This window comes from Sprattus sprattus (assembly GCF_963457725.1).
Source record: "Sprattus sprattus genome assembly, chromosome: 1".
Taxonomy (NCBI): Eukaryota; Metazoa; Chordata; class Actinopteri; order Clupeiformes; family Clupeidae; genus Sprattus; species Sprattus sprattus.
The window spans coordinates 35,486,301-35,511,039 of record NC_137920.1 but is presented as its reverse complement, the minus strand read 5'-3'; the positions used below and the strand labels follow the sequence as shown (position 1 = coordinate 35,511,039).

Sequence of the window (24,739 nt, the reverse complement as noted above, 5' to 3'; positions counted from 1 at the left end):
ATGATAGCTCCGCCCTCCAAAGCCTCAATCACTTCATCAGTGGAAATTAATAGAAAATCTTTTTTGAACATCAATAAGGAAGAAAGTGGTTTCGTCTTAACCCAACAGGGGCTCTTAAGCGGGGCAGGTTAAACAGACCAAAACGTATCAACTCTAGGTCTTGAAGTTCCCTTCACTGGGGAACTGTGTGGGGGAAAAAGTGCATTATGGGATTTCGTCTTATGGTGCCACTGCTTTGATAATAATCTTATTTAGTTGTAGGCTATATAACTTAGAATACTCTATAACCTTTATATAGTATATATATATATAATATATATATATATATAAAACTCTATAACTAAGAATACTCTATAACCTTTATACGTCGAAAATGCATTGCCTTTAAAACATTCTGTTGCCGTTTCGACGGGGTCTTAGACTCCCATCACATGGAAGAATTCGTACCCAAAACCTTCATCCAGATGTTTGTTGCTCAGGAACCTGCTAGGGGCCAATGAACATGACCAGAGGTCTGGGGAGGGGGCACTGGGATGCAGACCAGAGGTCTGGGGAGGGGGCACTGGGATGCAGACCAGAGGTTTGGGGAGGGGGCACTGGGATGCTGACCAGAGGTCTGGGGAGGGGGCACTGGGATGCTGACCAGAGGTCTGGGGAGGGGGCACTGGGATGCAGACCAGAGGTCTGGGGAGGGGCCACTGAGACCCCAGCCCGTGGCGCACACTAAAGAAAGCACAGTAGGGATGACTGCAGGAAAGATTTACTGCCGCTACCAGCGTGTCCACTATGACCTCCTGCCCTCTCCCCTCTGCTGTGTGTCCATTTACAGAGGCCACGTGTTAGGCAGAACCCAAGAACACAGGAGTAGGTCTCAGTGTTTAAATGCCTTTGGTCAGCTCAGTAAAGTGGCAAAGAGGTTTTTACAGTCAGTGCAAAGAAATGCTTCAAAGGGTTGCATTTACGCTTATAGAAGACATGTTAAGTTTTGAAGCACTTAAGTACCTACATTTTGGCTATATTTAAATCTTTAAGGCCTTGTTTCTGTTCTATGGTTTAACCCATAGCTTTATCAGCTTTCTCAGTTCCCTGTGAGCATTAAACAGTCTGGGCTTGAGAACGACAGTGGATTACAAAATGATGAATCATTCAACAATGAATTTAGCAGCATGATCAATTCAAGCCGTGTAGACTTTTAAGAATTAAACCCAATTGAAGATCAACATGTTTCAATATGTGCTCTTGTCTTATGGGCACGTACCCTCTGAAATGCTAGTGGACTTCAAGAATGGGAGGTGGGGGTCGGGAGGTGTGGAGAGCCCCTCACTGGGGTGACAGATGGCGTGAGTGGGGGAGGGGGAGGATGCAAGCGCGTGCAGGCTATCTGTTAGAAGCCAAAAGCTGACAGAAGGCTGGGGCCAAAAGTCAGGGAGAGGGGTGTTCCAGCGTGAAAGCGTGACCGGCAGCACTGGGTTATTGTCTGGCGTAATTTAGTGGTGGGCCTTTGGGGCACACAGCCACAAGGGCTTATTGGATTAACTCCAAAATCGGAAAGGGGGCTGCAGTCTATAGTTCTGAGGAAGAAAAAAAGTGGTTACTCCTTGGGAGTACAAAGGACTAGCAAATGGTACAGGATGTGGTGATCATGTTCACATTCCGATCTCTTCCAAAAGAGACAAGGAACAAGACGTATGAACTGTATCTACAACGATTTTGAAAAGAAAGGATGTAGATTTATTCTAGCCTGTACATTGTTAAATTGACTGTATCGAATGAGGTGGACATTTTCGCAGTAGGGTTGGGTGTTGGGACCCTTTGGAGGCGAGGTAAAACCCATTACCTCAGCTGTACCATCTAAACGCTTCATTATGCAAGGCGATAAAGGCCATCTGAAAAATCACATCCTATGTTCCTGGCACAACTGCTACCCAGGAATCATCATCAATTTGCCCAAAATAGCACAAAAAAAATCCAAATGCATAATCGGATGAGTATTTCTTGAACTAGAACCTGTACAACTTCTATTTTCTCAACAATTTTTCAATCTAGGAGCATTAAACCATAGTTTTCTATGGGGGAAAAATGGTAAGAGACAACCCACAATAGTATTTTCCTTATTAATATAACAGCTATTGTTGAACTGGATTTTGGAAAAACTGCTGACGATTTATCAATAGTAACATCTAATTTTCTGTTAGAATGCTCGAGGATCATGAGAAAATAAAGCAAAATGCAAGCATGCATGGCGCCTCCAACTCACCAGTCTTCCACATAAATCAGAACCCAGCACACTCAGTGTTCGGCCAAAATGGTAAATGGGCTGCATTTATAGAACGCTTTCCGACTCATAGAGCACTCAACATGCTTTACAGATGAATGCCTCAGACGTCTACCTATTTGCACACTGATAGAGGAGGATACTATCCAAGGTGCCAACCTGCACATGGGCATCGGTTGGGGGTTCAGTGTCTTGTTCATGACACTTGGTGAGGAGGTGTCCGGATCGAACTAGCAACCTTGCGATTGCTGAACGATTTCTCTACCTCCTGAAACCACCATCGACCCTGTAGTAACAAGTGTCACTCAACAATATGAGAGCAGCATGTTCATCAAATGGAGGATCACAGTAAGCATTCAGGTAACATATTAAGTGTGTGTCAAAACAATAAGAGGCACAGAGACATGCAATCTAATACTGACCCAGCTCAGCCTTTCACATCTATTTAGACTTTCTCCTACAAAATGCTCTTTCAGCGAGAGCAGCAGTTTTAAATCATGACCATAGCAAAAAAAAAAAAAAAAAAAACGTTCACATCTAATGGGATCATGATATGCGGAGCCATACTGTTGCTGTGTCCCCTGCCTGTTTGCAATATGAAAATGATCTTCCTCTCGCACATTCCCCTTCATTTTAAAACGCTTTACTCAAAATGTCAGGCACAGCTGCATCAAGGAGGAGGAGTGTGGAGCTGAGGCGCAATGAAACAGACTACAATACTGGGAAAAAGTTACAGGAACACTCACATGACCTACGATTTCTTTAGCAATGCGTACATATCATGTACATTTGCACAGAAAAGGCTTTTCCTTGGGAGATTTTTTTTTAAATAAAGTGTCTAGTGGTAGCCTATCACCTACATCATACCATCTGGTGCAAGAGCCAGATTATATGGTCTACCTGCAAGAAATACGAGCAGTTTCATAGACTGCGAGTTGCAACACAGGCCTACCTCTAGAAGGTCATCAAAAACATTTCAGAAGAGTTTTATGATGTCCCATTTGAGTGTCTATCTGGTTATCTGGCTTATAAATCTGAGGCTCACTCTGAATGATGATGAAATGCGAAAGGGTCATAAAGAGGATATGATTGGTGGACTTTTGCCTTGAATACACTGCAGTTTTCAAAGACTATGGGCATGACAGTGGAACAGCTGAATAGAGACACCAGCCCATCTCACTCCTTAGGGTTTCATCTGACCAACATGCATAAATTAAACAATATAAAAATCTGAAAATGTAACGCTTTATGTCACTAGAAACGGGCTGTATCCATTAAGAGATGGCGTAGTTGGACGAGAAAGGAAGCTAACTGGCCTAGAAAATCGCCGACTAACAGCTTTGTAAATGACTGGGAAGACTATCAAAGTTAAACCGAATTACTACTTGATCGTCCCACATCACCAACACAACACCTGAAAACTATGATTTCAAAGTTTGCTTCAGCACTTAGGAGTAGGGCAACATTGTGGAAGTCAAGCTTTATGTCTGCGCATATCCTGCTGACATTATTTTAACCTGCCAGCGTAAAGGCGCTGCTGTTAATTCACTATTATGTTCAGAGCACTGGCCTAGTTAGTGGGTTCCTATCAATAGCCACATGGCCTTCACACAAACATAGAATGAATAGGTTTCAATTCAGGACAGGCAAGTTAGGTAAGAGTTAAAATAGGTAAACATTTACATCAGAAATAATTATAACCTACACTTAAACAACGCTACACTTTTCAACAACCTCAAGGATGATCGTCTACTACGGTTCCGTCATTCCTCTCATAAATAAACATAAAAATTACACTATAACAACTATAGCATTTACCATGTTAAATAAATAATAAAATTACAGGCAATAGGTGGCTTCATATATCTTGGAAATTAAGCCATTAATTGATGATGCGGTAACATCCCGCCCGGGTTCCTAACTTGAAATATCCCTCCGCCCCCCTAAATAAATAGATCAGATTGAGATGGCTGTTGATGTAAATTTAAGAATTTAGGATTCCTCCTAATGTTGTCCTTGATGTATTAAGAAACCTATTGGACCATGACCGGGCCTTCAGCCCACCCGTCTTGTTTCTTGTTGAGATGGCAGCAGTTGAATAAACCAAAACAGAACTGCTGACCGGTATGCATGCAATTTATTAATCAAACTTGTGCGTGGGGTTTGTTGAAGAGAAAAAATATTTTCAGCACAATAATCCATTTTGTGAATATGTAATCTTCTATGAAAGATATGTTATTATTATGATATTATATTTCCTTAATCTGGAAGGACTCGATGAGAACTCAATTCGAGTGGAACTCAGCCTATGACTCAACAAAAATTCAAGACATCTGTACAGGACGGGTTTATTTTTAAACATGAGGCATAAAAAGATGCATTCTAAGAAATGCTTCTTTGAGATCCTACAACATACTTGACTAAACAAAACACTTGATTATTTGTAGTAATCTATCCAAACAACAGGCACATTTGGGGCGTATAGTGAATCAAATCGGATGTGTTTAGAACACCTTACTATTTACACATGGACATTTACGTACACATTTACGCTCTGGACATAGCAATGGGCTGTTCTACTTAACTACACAGCCTGGACTTGGCCTGCCATTATACATCATTGAGGGACACAAAGACCTGTAGCATGTCAAGGATGACTACAGTGTCTACTGCTTAGAATAGATGAACAAAGATGTTTAAAGTTCTCATTCAGAGAAAATCATAAAATCTACCTATGAAGGCTATAAAGGGAACATACCTATTCAGGCTACACAGGGAACAAAATTAACTTTTTGGGAAATTAAGTTACCAGCCAGCTATCTTTATTTGAAAATAATTTGCATTCAACAGTCATGTAAAGTTTTCATGTAGTTTTCATACAAGTTTTATTTTCAGTATGGATATCATTTATTAGTCAAAGTTTCTCATCATACTTCAATTTGAACTCCTGACAATATCCCTTCAATATGCATGAACTTAGAAAGTGACTTTTATTTTGAAATGCCCTCTCTACGCGAAACAAATTATGGAAAAGACTAAAGAGGTGAATGTAACGATATGAGACAGACGACAGACAACCCAAGTATTTTCCGAAGATGAACAGCTTCTTTATTTTAAACACCACACAGTGGTGGAGTAACTGCATCATTCACCCGCCAACAGAGAAATCTACTATCACTTGGCAGGTTCTAAATTTGCTGCCTGGGCCGATATGTTTTTGTGAGGCTACCCCGCATTCGGTTATATTACTAATGTCCGTCACACTTCAAACAGGTCTATATCTAAGGCACCAACATAAGGGAAGATACACTTTTTGGCAATTTCATAAACTTAAAAATATACCTTAGGACAATTATTTAACTGCTTGCTGAAAGTTTTCATGGCTGTGACAATGAACCTGATCCTACACTTTGTGTGCAGGGCAGTGTTTCCCACAGAAATTTTGGAGACTATGGGGGGGGGGGGGGGGGGGGGTTTGAAATAACCTTTTAAAAAGTGTCCTCTAGTGGGTTTTAGGAAGATAAATTAAAAATTGAGATTTAAAATATTTAAAATATAAACATATTGAAGACATCTGCTGAGATTTTGTTTGGGATTTGTGTGAAGCAAGAGCACCCTGACCCGGGAGAGAAAGCTTAGGAACAGCTACTACAGTTTGCCTCCACATATTAATGTGAGGCCTCCTTCTCTGCAATGACTGATCAAAACAAAGCAGAGAAACAGACTGTGCCTGGAGAAGAGCTTGGTATCAGCAGTTGCCTCCCTTTGTTTTAGGAAGAGAAATTAACAAATGTAGATTTAAAATATGGCACAAAAATAAACATATTGAAAACTATAATGCGCTAAAGGTGCTCATTATAGTTAATGTCAGATATCCTCGGTTCAATTTTCAAACTCTCCCTCACTATATTACTTTTTTGATCGAGCAATATTCCATGACACCTGATACGATGCCAACGTGACCGTTTCAGAGTACTTAGCCGAGTCTGTTTCTCTGACTGATGTATCAAAGAATGTACCAGTGCTTGCCCAGCTCTGCTTTTAGGAACTCCTGGGCTATGTTAGCATCCAAGTTCAAGGCTTTAAAATGCGACCGTGACGTCTGCATATTAAGCAAAGGGGTTTTCCATTTCGCTCCGCAAATAATTCCTCCCATTCAGGCAAGAACGCCCGGTGTTCATATTCATACATTCGTTTAGCTCTACGCTTTGCTGGATCCATAGCATTCTTTCAGTAGCTACCGCTAGTCTGGCTAGTAACGCTCTGAGACTGGGTGCACACATTAGAATGTTTCACTTTGGAACATTAACGTTACTTGAAGACATCTCTCAAGATCGAGTGATGACAAAATATACATGAATAAATACCCTCATTCAAATCGGACAGCTTTTCGTCTGTATTTCCAAATATATTGCGAGCAAAATATGCATTTTAGATGGTTTAGATGGCCGGCAACTACTAACTGCTATCTTATCTTCAAACAGAGAGTAACGTGTGCGCATCGGGGCAGAAGTCCGCCTTGCGCATACAGAGAGCAGAAGACAATTGTAAACGCGCGATCATCTAGTGACAAAAATGACATGCCGTTGTGCAAATAAGATAAATAACACAAAGCTATTTATTGTGTTTAATAAAATAACAATCCATAGAGTATAGACCTGTTCTATAGGAAAGGTATCCTTAACTGACTTCCGTTGTGATCTGGCGCTTTATAGAAAATTTAATTGGGCAAAGTTAACTTGACCTTTCAGGGGGGGTGCCGTTGGGGGGGCGGGGCGCCCCCCTTATACAATGGGTAGGGGAAACACTAACATATCTCAACAGTGTTTTGTTTTCGGCACAGTCACAGGCAGACAGCCGAACTTCGTGCTTTCATGCAATTCCAATGAGAGCGACACGAACTTCGTCTGAGCAAAAAAAAAAAAAAAAAAAAAAACTTCATGTGCACGCAGAGACTATGGCGGCCGAAATTAGACTATGGCGGTGCGCCATAGTCTCGTCAATGTGTGGGAAACACTGCAGGGACAAGATGACTAAAGTAGCAAGACAGAACTGAAAGGCACTGCTATAGAAGACTGCAGCCAGCCATGGTATCTTAAAAATCTTTGGCAGCTAGACATAGGCCGCATTTAAGCATGATAAATACTACAGTGACAGAAAAGTCAGTGTGGTGCAGGGGACTTTTGCATACTGTAACATACACACACACAAACACAGTATGGAGCAGGGAACTTTTGCATAATGTAACACACACAAATACAGTATGAAGCATGGAAATTTTGCATTCTGTTAACACACACACACACAAACACAGTGTGGAGCAGGGAACTTTTGCATACTGTAACACACACAGGTACACACACACAAACACAGTATGGAGCAGGGAACTTTTGCATACTGTAACACACACATACACAAAAACAGTATGGAGCAGGAAACGTTTGCATACTGTGACACACACACACAAACACAATATGGTGCAGGGAACTTTTGCGCACTGTAACACACACAAACAAAGATCGCGCTTTACCATACGGATACCAGGAGGTAAGCGGAATTGGATGTGTTATTGCTAATAACTCATTGTGTAATTCAGACACAACCAATGATGTTGCCTAAATCATGGACTACATGTCTTACAAGTGTTCTCTAAAAATAGTATGCCAAATTCAGGAATTAGCTATCAAGAAGGCAAGCAATGCTGCATTTCCGGTGCCAACTGCCACTATACTAGCCTGACGATGTCATACTCATAATTCTAGTCAGAATATGAGTCTGATACTGCTCCATCGGGCTGTGATTACCATCATCGTATAAAGCCCGCCGTGGCAATTTGATTGGTTAGGTCTTTTTCAGCTCTCTGATAATTTCTCGCCAACGGAGCAGTGCCAGATCGAACTTCCAGACCTCAAATGTTGTGGGCAGGGCTAAGTTCGGTCTGGTATCCAGGCTACCACTAGAGACCAGATAGATCTAAATGATAACTTTCGAAAGAGTTTGAAAGACACAACTAAGAATTGAAAGAAAACCTGAAGACTACTGGCACAGGTGGATGCAACTATTGGAGTAGCTTGCTGGATGATTATGGTAATGTGTGAGTGTGTTGCTAAAGCCAATGTAATCCAATCTGCTTTGGGTTATGAAGTACCTTGTATGGAGCAATCTTACAGCCACAGTTGGTGGAGTTCCAAAAGATACAAGTGCTAGTCTAAACACAGAACACGGTTAACAATCTAATGGGTCTAATACAGTCTAATAATAAACTCTAGGAAGCGACCAAGATGCAACAGGCTAGATTGGAGACAAGGAAAGACACTTTAGAGGTTTGTGTCCAGAAAAATCCATTAGCGCCTACCTTTAGCACATCCATTTATGAATTGTCATGTACAGTATAAGCGGTCAATCAGTTTTGTGATGGAAAGATTATCGTCTGTCACACTTTCCCTGGGTGAGAACTCAAAGCCTGTTGAGACTTGAGAGGACACTTCACAGTAAATCCCTTCAATGCATGAGGCTGAAGCAAACAGAAGGGTTAAACTGCCATGTGCATGCATCATTTGAAGAGTAGGACAAAAAAATTATATTCAAATGTTTTCTCTCTAATGCTCCTTAGCACACAAATGCCAAGTACGACATTAGCCTACACAGTTGATTCCAAAGGTAAACCACCATCCTTGGGCAAACGACCACATTTAAAACTAGGCTCAGCTTTGTAATGTCATACATATAACAGAAAGACTACAAATATTGATGACATTAACCAAACATACATTAGCTTAATTAGAACGTTTTGTTATGGTTACAGAAGAGTGAGCCATAAATGTAATGCCTTCAAATATGAGAGGTGATTGTGAATGACCAACTGGGCAAACGAAAGATGTGTTGTCTTTCAAAAACATGTCTAAGTACACAACCAACTCTTCACTAAAATGGAAGAAAGGAGTGCCTAGCTTACTATAAATAAATAGTCTCTTATATTCTTTGTCCACTTACCATGTTAAAAGAGAGTGAGAAGAGTAGAGTGGGAATTTGAATTAATGTAAATTCCACACATTTCCCAAACTTCTGTGATTCACATTAAACCATCTCCAGATCCTCTGATAGTCAAGTTTCAGGGTAGCCAGACTCCATTCTGCATTCTACTTACCACAATAGTCAATCGAAGCTTTCTCAAGTCATTAATTAACAAACAGCTAGTCTAGTAAGGAACAACTTGGCTGAGGAAAAAGACAATGTAGCAAAAATCCTGTCATCATCGCTGTCAAGATATATTCCACTGGAGGAGAACGATAGGGACCGAAAGGAAGGAGAGCTCAGCTTTCGATCAGACCTTATGCCTCGAAAACCACCCAATAGTGACTGACACAGACAACAGCGCTTAATACGCAAGGTAGGACATCCAGTTAACTTCGAGAACAGAAAGACATAATTTTACGGGAGTCTTTGCAGCATCAAAGACTAGCTCACACCCTCCCCCCCCCCCCCACCCCACACCGGTCTTCTACGCTGAACTGAACGACGATTCATCTTACAACGGAGACCACACCGAACATGAAACTTTAAAGCACGCAGAGTTTCACTTTAGTATGTCAACCTGCTCTCAAATTTGACAGTCCAGTTGCCTCAGTTACGAATAGTTGATTGCATTTCGTGCGATGAAGCAGGTGATGCAATAAATCCAGCAACAAGTGTCCTGAACGACTGCAACAAAAAAAAGAGGGGCGATATCGAGGAGAGCATATTCGGCATTGCTAAGGATTAACGGAACTGTCACTCTTGAGTTTAGGGGGTAATTAACTTAGGCAAAACACAACTGCACAGACTAATATCTAACCACCCTACCAATTGAACACCATGATGAGTGTAACTGTCAGACGTCTATGGTGATGTTTGTCCAATTTTCACAAAGAATACAGTGGCTTTGCCTGAGCCCTCCTTAATACCTCCCTAACAGGCGTGCCTGAAATTACCTAATGTTAGCTAGAGTGGCTGCCTAGCTAATTAACCAGCTAACGTTAGCCAACATAGGTTGCCAGTATGCTAGTAACATTGCCCATTAAAATCTGTTTGCCAGAGGAGTGCTTATAGGATGACATGAAATGCTCACTTTAACACAACTCAAACTCACCTGCATTCACAGAGCTAACGTGATGCCAACCTGGGGTTTTACATTAGCATGTTACAACAGTGCAGTGACAACTTACAAAAGTCAACTGGTAAGCATTTCCCAAGATAAACCTTCTATTACCTACCAAATACACCCACATCTACATATCTATCATTGGCTTGAAGTGCTAGCCAGGTAGCTAGTTTGCTAGTTCCCAGTACTAGCTTATTAGCTAAATATCTAGTTATGTTGCTAATGTTAACGTTAGCTAACGTTAATAGGCCTGATTTACCTGGACCGTCGGAGGCGGAGAGAGCAGGTGTATTCAGCTTCGGTCGTTTTGGGTTGGGAGGTCCAACGTCGAGCAGATTTTCAGCCATTGCAGTAGTTAAGAATGAATTCTGATCAATTATTAAAAAAAAGAAGGAAAATCCCCGTGACAGAAAAAAGTTATTCAAACCAACCCCCCACCCCCCCAACCTTTCTTTCTCGCACGATTAGCAAGTAGCTAGGCAGCTAACTCGCTAATTAGCTTGCTCGCTATCAGCAAGTGAGAATTTCAAAAAAGCAACAACAGCGCCCCGCTTCGCCACCGCCATTCACCCCATGATAATCCAACACCCAACACCCACATTATCATCGTTATATTATCAAAAAGACTTCACTTCGAACAAAAAATACGACTAAAAATAAATTAAAATATATCGGCATGGGTCGTTGCCCGTTTCCCCAGGAGTCGTTAAATGTGCATCACCAAACAACCCATTTTCCTGACGTCAAAAAAATCCGTGCAAAATCCGTTTAAATCCCCATAAAAACGCATAACTGCATAAAAATAATATATGTTTGCAAAATCGTGTCTAAGCCGCTGTCTCTCCTCCGATAGCTCCCGGTAAACAATACGGCTCGGAACGGAGATAGGTACAGAAGCGCCGCTCTCTGAAGGGGAAATCAGATATACGAGGGCTTTCTGGCCGACGAACACCGATTAAATCCACGGTTTTTGCAAAAAAAATCCTTCTGAATGATTTAAGTGTTTCGTTTTTGGATTAACAGTGTCGTAAAATGTAAGTCTGGACGCTCCGTTTCAAAATATAAAATAATGCTCCACCGAAATCCTGATTCTGAGCCGCGACAAGATGGCGGCTGTTGATTCCTTCGATACAAAAAGTTTTTTTTTCTTTTTCCAGATAGACTGTGGAGGGGGAGGGGTCGCGCAATCACGCCCTACGTAAACCTATGTAATGAAGCGCTAGCGTGCGTCACACGCTTGCCAACGACACTGCCACTAGGGGCAGTGTACAACTAATAATCATCAAAGTTTCGATTAAAATATTAACATATTTGTGCTTGCTGTAACGGTCAAGCATTCTTATAAATATCGGTGGAATAACTTTAACAAGATAATTACTGTTAGATGTGGAATCATGTCACATTCAGATCAGTTCTTTAAAAAAACAGGTTTGCTCTTAACCCACCTCCTATCTTTTATTTCTATATCTTGATATGATCTCAAGGAAAATTGAGATAAATAACAATGAAACAAATAACACACCATAACTTACTGATGGAAAAGCATTGGCAGTTGCGCACGACTAGGCCCATATAAGAGTTATTCACCAGGGTCATTCTAGTTTAGTTGGTAGTTATGATGGATTTGAGTTCCATACAGATTGAGAGCACTGTCCATATCAAGAAATTATCATGAAAAGGTTACCCATCTTGGGCCTTGCATTGTGCTAGAAATGTTTGTGTCATAGATCATTGTGACAAGAGAATAACAAAATGTCTGAACTTAGTTTGGAGTTGTAGAATAATATGCTTTAGATTGTCCGACAATACAAAAATGTGTGAAAAGGGGGAACAGACTTTTTAAACTAACCGTTCTAAAGGCCTAAAGCCTACCAACACGTGCAGACTTGTGCATCATTACACGTAGGGCCAAATTTACAAAGGGTGTTTATCTCTTAGATGCGTCTAACTTAGCTGGGACAATGATCAGATGTTCAAAATTAATCACCAAATCATCCAGGGTGATTTTCCGAGATGCGTTCAATGTCACTTGTGATTAAATAACAATGACATTCTTTAAACACCTATGGGGGCTTGTTTCACTGGTGTCTAATGCAGTTTTTTTTTTATCATTTGGCATGACGAATTTTCTGGTTTGCTCAAAAAGAGATGGCACATCGTCGCCACCGACGGAGATGAGTGATTGGAAAAATGGATCCTTCAGAACCATGGGCAATGAGGTGACAGGATTCTAAAGAGCAGATAGACATTGCTAGTGGCATGGCAGGTATAGCCTGGATACCAGCCTGAACTCCGCCCACAACATTTTTGGTCTGGGGGATTCAGTCTGGACTTGAGCTAGTTGGGAGATTAAACGTCTCAGAAAAGTGATCTGAACAATCAAATTGTAAGGGCGGGCTTTATACATTGATAGACAGACAAGACAACCAATGCTTGAGTTGATTAGATAGATAGAATATACATCGAACAAAGATGGCGCCGTCTCGGGAGCTTAGTGGGACATATTTTATATGATTTAAGCTATCTACACGACTTTTTTTATGTCTACATTGACTCGGTTAGTTGTGTAGGTGCAACCCGAATGTTGCCGAGGATTGTAGGTCTTAACTGAAGCACTCTAGACCATTATTGATAGGTTATGCTAACGTAGACAAAAAAAACATTGAAACAAATGGTAGCTTCTAGCCTTGAGTGCTAATTAAGTAACACGAGCCGGCATATCTCAACAGATATTGACAGCGCATTCATTTTGAAAGAGGAACAGAGAAACGCGATCAAGGCATTTGTCGATTGAAAAGATGTTTTTGCCGTCCTTCCTACGGGATCAGGTAAAAGTTTAATCTATCAGATGTTAATACTACGTTGCTCTGATTGGTTCTAGGTATCCAATTCAGCGAAGAGGAATTTTCTTTCCTGGTTCGTTGAAACACGCCCCATAATCACAGCCCAGTGGTTCAGTTTCAGACTCATATTCTGACTAGAATTATGAGTATGACATCGTCAGGCTATGGCAGGTATAGAAATGTGTGAGAATGTGCATTCTACTACATTTCTGCATTAATTCCATCTGAATAGTCCTTGATAAAAAATACCTCTGCCTTGCACACATACTTTCATACACACATTTGGATGTTTCCTGTAAAAATCTGGGGCAACGAAATGCATAAATAAAAAGAAACCAGATGTATAATACAATATAAAAGTACAAACAAGGTGAGCATTTCATTTAAATGTACAGGAATTAAGCACTACTTATTGCAAAAAGTTCTGCAACTATACCAAAGTGCTTTAGGGTAGACAGCAGATAAAGACTTGAAGTCATCTCCTTGGGCATAGTAGAAAACATTTATGTTTTTGGGATAAACTGTTGACACCTGAATTGCTCCATATATTTCTTTTCAGTATCAAGCAGAATCATAACAATTAGTTTGTACTGCTTGGATAAGTAAACGCAAATGTATATGCCAAGTTAAAAACCTGAAAACCATAAACTTGAAAAATATTGGAAGTTTGGTGGCTGGGTTTCCTGCATGCATGTGCCCACTTAAGTTATTTTCTCTTATAAACGCAAGACACCAAGATGGCGCACGGCGCACACAGCACACAGCACACAGCACAAATCAGTAAAACTAAATAGCATTCTATGTTGATATACAAGACTGCATTACCGTTCTTCCATCTATCTTCATTCATTCATTCATTCATTCATTCATTCATTCATTCATTTGTTCGTTCGTTCTGGGTGACTTCCACCGTTTCCCTCACTCTTCTTCTCCCCCTCTGGGGACACATGAGAGCACAGACTCTGAGGCACACTCACTTGGACTGAATTTCCCTTTTTATTTCTGGATCGAGGCAGCTGCAGGCGTGTGATCAGGGTGGCTTGCCCATAACCCCACAGTATAACATCCTTGCCCATAACCCCACATTATAACATCCTTGCAATTCCTGCAATTCCCTTTTCAGAAATATGTCCTTGGAAAAAAAACAGGCTTCAGCATTATACATGTACCCCTCCAAACCAAGTCACAAATAAATACACGTTGTCATTCACTACAAAAAAAGGCCATTACACAAACGGAAAGGTAATTGGTGTTAAATACTATGATTGCAGGTTGTGTTTTGCTATTGGAGTGACATGTTAAGTATTGATGTGCACACAGGAGCAAGTCGCTTTGTTCTGTCCATCTAGATATGGCTGCACCCAGACTGATGGATAATGCACAGCCGAACCAGTCATATCTCAGGCAAAATAAAAGATGAAAAATAAATGTTTTCTCTTTATCCCAATATTTTCAATATAAAGATACACAGTGCTCAGATTTTTTCGATTTCCAAAAGTGGGAAAGAATATACATGAAAAAAAGTTATTAATTAACAAATTACAAATTATTGCAAGAACAAATAAACTGTACGTACATGCATTTTGATGATATTCAAAGCAACTCAATAACTGATATCAAAATATGAATAACTATCTGATAGATGAAGAGGCAACAAAAAAAGGCACTGGCTTGGTTAGGTGCTCATGTTGTTAATCATCTGTAAACAAAATAAAAAGATTTCAACCTTCTTTCGAAAGGATAAGAAAAAGGCAAATTCAAAACAACACTTATTGAAGGCTCAATTATTGGCATTGGCACAACCACTACAATTACCACCATGACTTAATTCCAATTGTATTGTCAGGAGGCCTCAATCCACAAAGACTCTGGATTGATTTCTGGTGACTACTGGGAATTAGATGTCATACAGCTGCTAAAGGTCAGGTGTGCATATTGTTGGGGGGGGGGGGGGGGGGGGGGGGGGGCAGAGACAATAGCACTGAGGTGTGTGGGGGTGGGGGGGGGGGGGGGGGGGGGGCAGAGAGACAATGACACTGAGGGACACATTTGGTGATAAGTGAGCATTGTCCACATATAAATAGCATAGTGGACATGGAGCAGAGCGGAGCAAGTTATTGCAGTGGTGGTCAGAGAGTGGGAGACACTAAAGACAGAGGGTGTATTTGAGACATCAGGACACCATTTTCTAAAATCCACAATAATCATTGTCAGGCTTCATAATCATCAACATGTTCACCATTTTTTTCTTTTTTCTTTAAGTCCCCCCCCCCCCCCTCCCAAAAAAAAATTAAAAACATTTTAGGCACAAGAAACTAATTTTCATTAAACACACATTTTGGGGGGAAACAAAAACAAACAATAAAACAAACAAACAAACAAACAAAACAAACAAACATTGCACCCCATGTTTTAATTCTCACTTAAAGTGGCACATTTCAGTTTAGGAATACAGCTGGGTTGTCCCGCCTTCTCGACCTCCCAAATATAGATATCATAGCTAAATATTGCATGCAGTCGCGTCCACTGGGCTAAATCTCAGTCAGTTAACCCTAATCCTTTGGAAAACACTGTTACTTATGCGGTTTAGCAGAAGTCAGCCCTCACACATACCGTAATACAGAATCAAATTTCATATACACTCTATATGGAGACACATTTCATTATCAGTCCATGAATCAGTTCAGCCTTAAGTGTCTTCCATTAATGTCAACTGGAGCAGAGCAAGTTCATCTTAGTCATTTTTCTACTTACACCCTGTTTTTCCACCTCAGTGGGAGATATGCTTGAGTTCAATACAAATTGATTGTCTGTGGTTTTGATACCACAATACAAAAAAAGACAACCATCACTTGTTGGAAGTTATGTTCAGTTTTGTTGCAAAAAAAATGATGATGTTGTCGACCTGTTAGCCTATCTTACGTTGAATGGCTCAGAGGTATCTGACGACTCCTCTTACAGAACTGTGACATTTAGAAAGGGAATTTAATTCTACTTTCCAAATTTCAATTCCCCTTAAAAAGAAAATCAGCCTTTGTGCTTTGAAGTCTCGAGTGCGAGAGGTAATGAGTGGAACAACATGAGACCTAGTGTGGCCTACGCATATACCAGCGTCGTCCCTACAGGTTTGTGAGAGGGGGTCTCCAAGAGCCCCCATGTTGAGATGTAAGTGAAGGTGAGTGTAGCCATGGTCACAGTAGCCATGGTCACAGTTCACAACCTATAGTCAACCATCCAGGAGCCTCTCTATATCAGCCTTGTCATGGAAACTAGTATCTTAGGCCGTCACACGATATATTTTTTGCCTACAAGTATGGCTATTTTCTTCATTCCAATGCAATGCATATATTGCCTTTAAAATCTTTACTCACACGTATATTTTAGTTTGCTTTGCTTTGTTTTCTGGAGATATCTTTGTTCATTATCTTATGGAAAACAGGTGTAATCCTCGTGACTGAGTGTCTTCTACGTGTGGCATGCTTCATATCAAGCTCTGCTTCAGTGTTACATAATGGCTGGCAAATTCCCTCATTCTACAAATAAATTCCCTTTTTCTAACATTTTTTCCTTGACTGGCACGTTTCATTTTTTAAAGTCACTGAATGACAAATACTCAAAAATTCAAAACAAAACAACATATGTGGCAAAGAAGAAAAATTATATTAGACCAAATCAAAAGGAAAACAAAAGTTGCATCAACCACAGCATTATCAGTCATCTAAGTTTTTTTTTTTTTTTTTTTTTTGAAAATAGCCATGCAAGGATTGTTGATTCAACTGATTTTGTTTTGTTCAGGTCTTTGTGTGACATTGTTCGCTGATTGATCTATCCTGAAGGCACTTGATCAACTCAAGAAAAGAAGAGAAACACAACAACGACATCTATTTAAAAAATGGAGCCATGACCTTCTTCTCCCCTTCCCAATGTGTTGTGCCTTACTGTGATCCACACAGCAAATACCATCAGTTCTTCTGCTCAAAAATACACAAATGCACTCAATCATCCATACACACACACACACACACACACACACACCAACCACACGCACACACACACACACACACACACACACACACACACACATTCCCTTATTATGCCTCTGACACTTGTCAAAATGTAAGCAAGATATAAAACTATGCAAGGCCACACAAGTCTAGCACAGAGGGAATGGGCATGTCTGTGGAACAAATGCTTCTGTTATATCTGTATTTGCCCAAGGGGCCTGTTTGAGTGGGAGAAAAACTACAATTCCCACAATGCATTGCTAACCCTTCCATTAACCAAAACTTAAGTCACTCCACTGGAGGCATGGGGTGAAGAGCAATCATGGCAAGAGCTAGAGAACCAGTCATAAGCACTCCGCAGCTCTGAGTTTTGTTTTTTCTCCTGCCTCCTCCTCCTCCTCCTCCTCCTCTTCATCCCTTTGTCTATGTGGCCCCTTTGGGCATGAGGAAGGGAAATGTTGTTCTACTGAACGCTGCGAGGGAACAAGGGTAATACTAGGCACTGGAGAAGCACATGGGTCTCTGCTAATATTTATCCCAGTAAGTTCAGGGGCTGTAAGCACGTTTTTGTTGTCCTTGGTTGTCTCCCTAGCTATATTAGATGGGCCTAAGATGGGTCCCAGAGGCACTCCAAGGATACCTGGCATGGCAGGGGTTGATGATGACGGTGATGATGAGCAGCAGGGTGGGGCATTGGTCTGAGCAGCCAACACCTTCGGGGAAGGGGCAGAATAGGATGGGGCAGCAATACTGGGTACGTTACGGGGAGCCTCCTCCACAGTGGGCTGCCCAACATCTCCTTCAGCCTTTGCATGGATCTCTGTGACAGGCAACTGGTGATGCGACGTGACGACACCGCCTCCTCCTCCTCCCTCGCCTCCTCCTCCACCTCCAGGTGTTCTGCCATTGCCACCACTTCCATCCCCCAGTTTTGGATAGAGGTAGGTCCTCATCTGCCCTTTGCCCTTAACATTGACTGTGCCACGGTAGTCAAAGGAGTAACCCAGGCTCCTGAGAACGCAGTGGCTCTCCTCGCTCACCTGAACCCGGTACTCCATGCCAGTGGTGTCCATGCGGCTGGCAATGTTCACCGTGTCGCCCCAGATGTCATAGAGCAGTTTGGTGGTACCGATGACTCCGGCGGTGAGTGGCCCGTGGTTGAAACCGATGCGCAGTTTGAATTTGAAGCCTAGCATGTTCTTGTTGAAGTCGTCCACCACGTGCATCATTTCCAAGGCAAAGTCAAACAGCGCCCTCAGGTGGTGTGGAGTGGCATGGGTGGATGGCAGACCATTGAGTCCTGAAGCAGCCATGTAGGTGGCACCGATGGTCTTGATCTTCTCAACACTGGCAAAAACTGGCCTACGCAGGAGTTCGTCAAAGTCACCTATCAACTCGTTTAGCACACGGTAGCACTCTTTGCCACCCTCGTAGCTTTCCTCATAGAACTCGCTGAAGTTGACAATGCTACCAAAGATGACACCGACATTGTCGTGGTTCTTGGAGTAACTCTGGGTGACCTTCAGCTGCTCAGCCACATGAATGGGGATGATGTTGCGTAGCAACAGGTCTGCCTGGTTACGCATGTTCTGGATCTTGACGCGGTGCTTGTCTGCCTCCACATTCCCATGGTAGTGAAGACGGTAGCTCACCTCAAACTCCCGGTTTAAGAACCACACCAGCAGCAGGAGCAGAAAGAAGGCCAGAACCACTTCCGGGACCAGTACTTTAAGTGTGTTCCCCTGGGTGCCCAGACCACTGATAGGGGTGGGGGAAGGCTGGAGGTTGAAATCACTGATGTTGCTGCTGAAGTTTCTGTTGATTTGTATTTGTTTCATGCACAGGGCAGAAATAACTGGTTAAATGCAATTATGTGTAATTATTCAGCAGGAATATTAAATGATCATAACATTACCTCTGAGTTCTGAGTTCTAAGCCTCTCCCCAGCATTCTACTGCTCAAATAGCCAATTTGCATTCCTTGCATATTCATATTTCATATAACTAGATTAAACTATAAACTCTTTGGCCCATTACATAATTTATACTGCCTATGCAAACAAGCAATATAATTCCTGTTGAGTGAGGAGAGAACATTGTTGACATTACTATGAAATGCTCAATGGTGTTTTTTATAACCTTGGGCTAGCATGTTTAACTGGCAAACACTGTCATGAATGAGGTTGAGTGGCATTACATTACACACTCACACGTGCTAAATGTTTGCTCATTTGAATGCAGATTAGGTTTTACAGTTGAAGAACAAATCCTTAAAGAGCTAACTGATGCTTCTTAGTTACTAATATAAATAGATTGCTCACCTCATATCAAGAAAGATGTCGTTAGCACTAGAAGAGAAATGATGTTCAGAATGAGTTTGGTGAAATATACGAATAAGATATTTGACTGCACTAAGGTATTATGCATCATATTCCAGTGCTCCCACATGAGGTAAAAATAAAAAAGATGACAATGTGCTGTTATTCATTTAAAAGTAAAATCATAAAAAATCACACCAACACATTCACAAATACACAGATCTGAGTGTGAATATGGAAACTGAACGCAATATGGAATATGGAAACTAAACGCAAACAGACCACTCTAATCAATTTGAGGTCATTGTGATGCCAAAAGGAGAATTTATTCTAATATTCTCAACCCATAAAATACCTATACCTATAATTGTCAACCCAACTTTTAAGTCAAACTAGACATTAAACCTAAATGATAAACCCATTAATGGCCATAGCTTCAAGAACATGCCCAGACAGATAACCATCTTTGATTAGGTGTATGAACAACAATGTCAAACAAACTTACAATAACTCTAGTCAGACATCCAATAGGGATCATGTCTGGATGAAAGAGGCGGCAGTAACTCACCTTGGCCTGCTGAGGGGGCTGTAGAGCAGAGCCAGCAGGGCCACCCCTGCCGAGGTTGCCAGGGCCGACCGCATCCAGAAACTGAGCTGGCAAAAGTTGCAGTACTGGATGATGGCGATAATGATGGCGCAACACAATAGCATGATGACCTGAAAGGACAGGCAGACACTGTAGGTGCTAACAGAACTCAATGTGATGTACCTTAACACATTTTTCACTTGTATATTGTCTTTGGAAAATATATGTGAGATGAAAATGTAGCTTACATCGTCCTCATTGGTGTTGTATTCTCATGTTATTTACTCATATATTCTAATGTACATGGTCCTCATCAGTGTTATCTTCTCAACCAGACTAGGATACCAACAAACAAGGACAACTACTACATGGGGTCCTAGAGGTTTTTTCAACTTTGATATGATGTGATTCACATTCCTTATTAAGGTGGTGGCATGAGGTGGGAGGTCAGTGTCACGGTAATAGGTCGCCATAGTTACTTGTGTCTGAGCAGTCAGCACACCACTTCATATGCTTTTCACTGACACAGATGTATACATACAATGGTGAACAAAAACCCACAATGTGCACCTATGCACACTGCGGGATGCACTACTGTAATCACACACACACACACACACAATCCATAAATACAGTAGTCAAAGATAGTCAGCAGTCTGCATACAGAAAGCAGCTTGCACACAAACGCTCCACCCAAAAATACAACCCACTGATACCCTCACCAACACATACACAACCATACACACACTTTCACACAGACACGCACTTTCACAAACACACACAAACACACACAGCCTTAAACCCTGCTTGAGCCTGCGGCTGGCAGCATCCCTGCACGTTAAATTGGCTTCTGATGACTGTGACATTACAGCGCGCCACATGTCCACCCGCCGAGGGGCTCATCCCACTGTGCACTGAGAGCTCTTAATGACATCAAAGCAGCAAACTCAGGGGGATTAGGACTTTGATCTAAATGCCTCCAAGGAACTAAAAACCCACACCACACACATGTATACACACCCACACACATACAGTACATACACATACCCACACACACACAACACACACAGACACACACATCCTTTGAAAATGTAGATGTCCAAGGCTTTTAAGGAACACCACCAGAAACCACACTCCAGCAAGACCCAAGCAGAGAAATGCAAAGCTCCTTCTTTGGCTCACGCTGACTACTGGCCCATATCTGAAGGGCTTCCCCCCCCCTTCGATCAGCATTACAATAGGGATGGATAAACATGGAACTCAGTTGTTCCTACATGTTAGATGATAAACATGGGGATTTGCTGCTCCTACATGTTTGATTAAAAAAAAGCACAAGTGCTTGTCTAAAGATGCACTTTAAAGGGATAGTTCGGTTTTTAAGACATGAAGTTGTATGGCATCTACATCACCAGTGTAATGCAATCCACACTGACTTACCTCCGACAGCGTCCTGTGAGCAGAGTTCTCGTCCAGTTTTGGTCAAACCGAAAGTAGTCCGGCAGGTTTCTAGACCCAGGAAAATAAAACGTTTCTCTTCCCAAAACATTATGTGTTCAAAAGAGTGATATATTTGCATCCCAAAACCGTTGTAGTGGAAAAAGTCACACCTCGTTATCACTTGGCCCTATTTTCAATACGCTCGATAATGCAATCTCACAGCTAGAGTCGCGAAAGTTTGATTCACCAAAGTTGCCTGAGAGAAACGTCCATCACAGGAAAACGATGAAAACTGAGACAACATTTGATAAAATTGACATAAAGCATAATTTTCCTGTGATGGACGTTTTTCTCAGGCAACTTTGGTGAATCAAACTTTCGCGAATCAACTTTCGCGAATCAAACAGGTAGACTCTAGCTGTGAGATTGCATTATCGAGCGTATTGAAAATAGGGCCAAGTGATAACGAGGTGTGACTTTTTCCACTACAACGGTTTTGGGATGCAAATATATCACTCTTTTGAACACATAATGTTTTGGGAAGAGAAACGTTTTATTTTCCTGGGTCTAGAAACCTGCCGGACTACTTTCGGTTTGACCAAAACTGGACGAGAACTCTGCTCACAGGACGCTGTCGGAGGTAAGTCAGCGTGGATTGCATTACACTGGTGATGTAGATGCCATACAACTTCATGTCTTAAAAACCGAACTATCCCTTTAAATCAGAACATCACCATGCCATTAAGCTAAAAGGTCTCCATTGCACAAAGCAATCATGGATGCTCAAGATGCGAAAGATACAAGATATCTACAACAAGTAAGACTCAGAGTCATTAGAGGCACCATGTTTCAGCAGATTAAAGCCACAATACATAATGTTCAGTTTGACCATTTGACAAGGCAGGCATACACCACCCATCTAGCACTGACCTCTAAAAAGATTCATGATGTTTGTACTGTTTCAAGGCCTGTTTCACTGTCTCTCATCCGATTCACACTTACTAGAGAGCTGCTCATTGGCTCTTTGAAAGTATTGAGAATGAAATTACTTTTTTAACGGACACATGACATGACTTATCCAATATCAGTCAAACCAGAAGATGAAATACATGTTTATTGATTAGTACAAAATCTAATTTCCAGATGGAAACAGAACCTAGTTTGACATTTATCAGTGGTACTGTATACTGAAATGCAATAATCAGATTTCACAGAGAAACATGACTTAGTTTGCTCTGTTGATGTCAAATTGCCCCTGAAATACCAGAGAATTTCCTCTTAGCATCACTTTCTTAGACTAGCCTTTCACTGCTACATTAAAGGAGACTCAGCCCACTAACTCGGACAGCCAGAGACACACACACACACACACACACACACACACACACACACACACACACACACACACACACAGAGCCGTGACCTCACCTCGATGGGCAGGTGGAAGCAGAAGGTGAGGTGGGAGAAAACAGATATGGCGGGGAGTGAGACGAGCAGCGCCCCGATGATATGCCGCGGGATCCAGCCCGACACCACGCGCAGGAGCCGCTGCGTGCAGCTCAGCACGTTGTCCAGGTAGAACGTCATACTGGAGCAGCGGAACACAGATAAGACGACAGAACGAGAGAACACAGAGGAGTTGAGGCCAGAGAAATTGCATCCAGATCCAACACAGTCAACTAGTTATCAGGAAACAAATTCAGAGTGTGCTCAGCCTGTCCTACTGATGAATATCGGTGTTCCTCTCCTACTTTCATTGTCAAGAGTAATGAAAACAAACTTGATTTGGACGACATCTTGTTTTACCTTGTGTATACCCTCCAACATGTTGTATTTGCTTTCATCCAAACATTGCGTTTCATACTGAGGCATTATTTCTTTCTTTGTTTTGTCACATCACCAAACATAAATCGTCCTGATGGTCCAACTAACTAAATGTTTGCATAGCTTTCGTGACACTCAGCGTGAGCTTCCCTGAGAATTGCTTCTCAGCTTGTGAGTTCCACCACTTCCTGGTGTAATGTAGGAAGCCTGGTGAGATGTCCAAACTTTTTGAAGTTTTGACAAAAGCATTCACATCTACACGGTTGTCTACGCTGGTGTTTCTTTTGCAACAATCAATCTCACTCTGTTTTAAAAGCTGTGTGCACATTGGCTTTGGCGGTGCTCCTCTGAAACTGGGACACAGCTGGCTAGATTGTGGCATGCAGGACTTGTATGGGCTACCTTCTTCCCCTCCATTCTTTTAATCTGAGGATATAAGGCTTGAGGCCAAGAAGCTGATTGCTGAATGTGGTGTACTGATGCATTGATATGGAAGTGTAAGCAACTGGTCTAATGAAGGAGGTTTAAACATAATACAAATTTGATCTAGGGCTTGTGTCCAACAATTCAACCCCTAGATTAACAAAGGAGTGTTCCACACCCCCCCAACCCCCAACCCTGTAATGCTTCCACTGTGGCCAGCAGCCCAGATGTGTTTGTATAGTGTGCTGTGTGTGAAATCTCCCTCTGTCTCACCGGATGGACAGCACCAGGGAGATGATCTCCAGCAGGGCGGCGCTAGTGGCAATGCCAAGCGTGGTGGCCGGTGGTGTCTGGGCGGTGACCAGCGGGTACAGGAAGCAGGCGAGGGTGAGGGCCAGGAAGACGGCGCAGGAGAGCAGCACGTCCAGGAAGGAGCTGAAGGTCGGACTGGCAAAGGTCAGGACCGGAGCGTGGGTCTCCACCTGGGAGAGGGAAACAGGGAGGGAGAGAGGGATGGAGGGAGAGGGAGAGAGGGATGGATGGAGAGGGAGGGAGGGAGGGATGGAGAGAGGGGGAGGGAGCGAGGGATGAAGAGAGAGGGATGGAGAGAGGGAGGGAGGGATGGACAGGAGACACAGGAGACAGATGAGGGGAAGAAAGAAGGCAGAAGAGAGGAAGGGAGAGAAGAGAGGGAAGAACAGAAAGAAAAAAGTGAAACACATGAAGACAGGAAAGATGACAATATCTAAAAACGTAGCACATCATATGTTTTATCAATACATCATAAACGCATCAGTGTATTATCTTAAACCTGTTAATACTATAGTATGACCAGCAGAGGTCCACAAGTGGCTGTTTCATATTCACATATACCATGCGTACAATATCCC

General features: G+C 42.0%; 2 protein-coding genes across 6 annotated transcripts in view; both read right to left on the bottom strand.

The window, feature by feature from the left end:
- crebbpa (CREB binding lysine acetyltransferase a) overlaps positions 1–11,536 on the bottom strand; it is a 69,113-nt gene extending 57,577 nt beyond the window's left edge. For all 4 annotated transcript variants that reach the window (XM_080850362.1, XM_080850364.1, XM_080850365.1 and 1 more), the window contains exon 1: positions 10,675–11,536. In XM_080850362.1, coding sequence (XP_080706488.1) covers positions 10,675–10,762 — 88 coding nt within the window. In that variant the 5' untranslated portion in view covers positions 10,763–11,536. The remainder of the gene's footprint in view (positions 1–10,674) is intronic.
- Positions 11,537–15,302: 3,766 nt separating this feature from the next.
- Positions 15,303–24,739, bottom strand: part of adcy9 (adenylate cyclase 9) — a 39,494-nt gene continuing 30,057 nt past the window's right edge. For both annotated transcript variants that reach the window (XM_080848091.1, XM_080848092.1), the window contains 5 exons: positions 24,123–24,331; positions 23,031–23,190; positions 20,148–20,296; positions 19,583–19,609; positions 15,303–19,077 (listed from right to left, as the gene is read on the bottom strand). In XM_080848091.1, the coding sequence (XP_080704217.1) occupies positions 17,607–19,077; positions 19,583–19,609; positions 20,148–20,296; positions 23,031–23,190; positions 24,123–24,331 (2,016 nt within the window). In that variant the 3' untranslated portion in view covers positions 15,303–17,606. The remainder of the gene's footprint in view (positions 19,078–19,582; positions 19,610–20,147; positions 20,297–23,030; positions 23,191–24,122; positions 24,332–24,739) is intronic.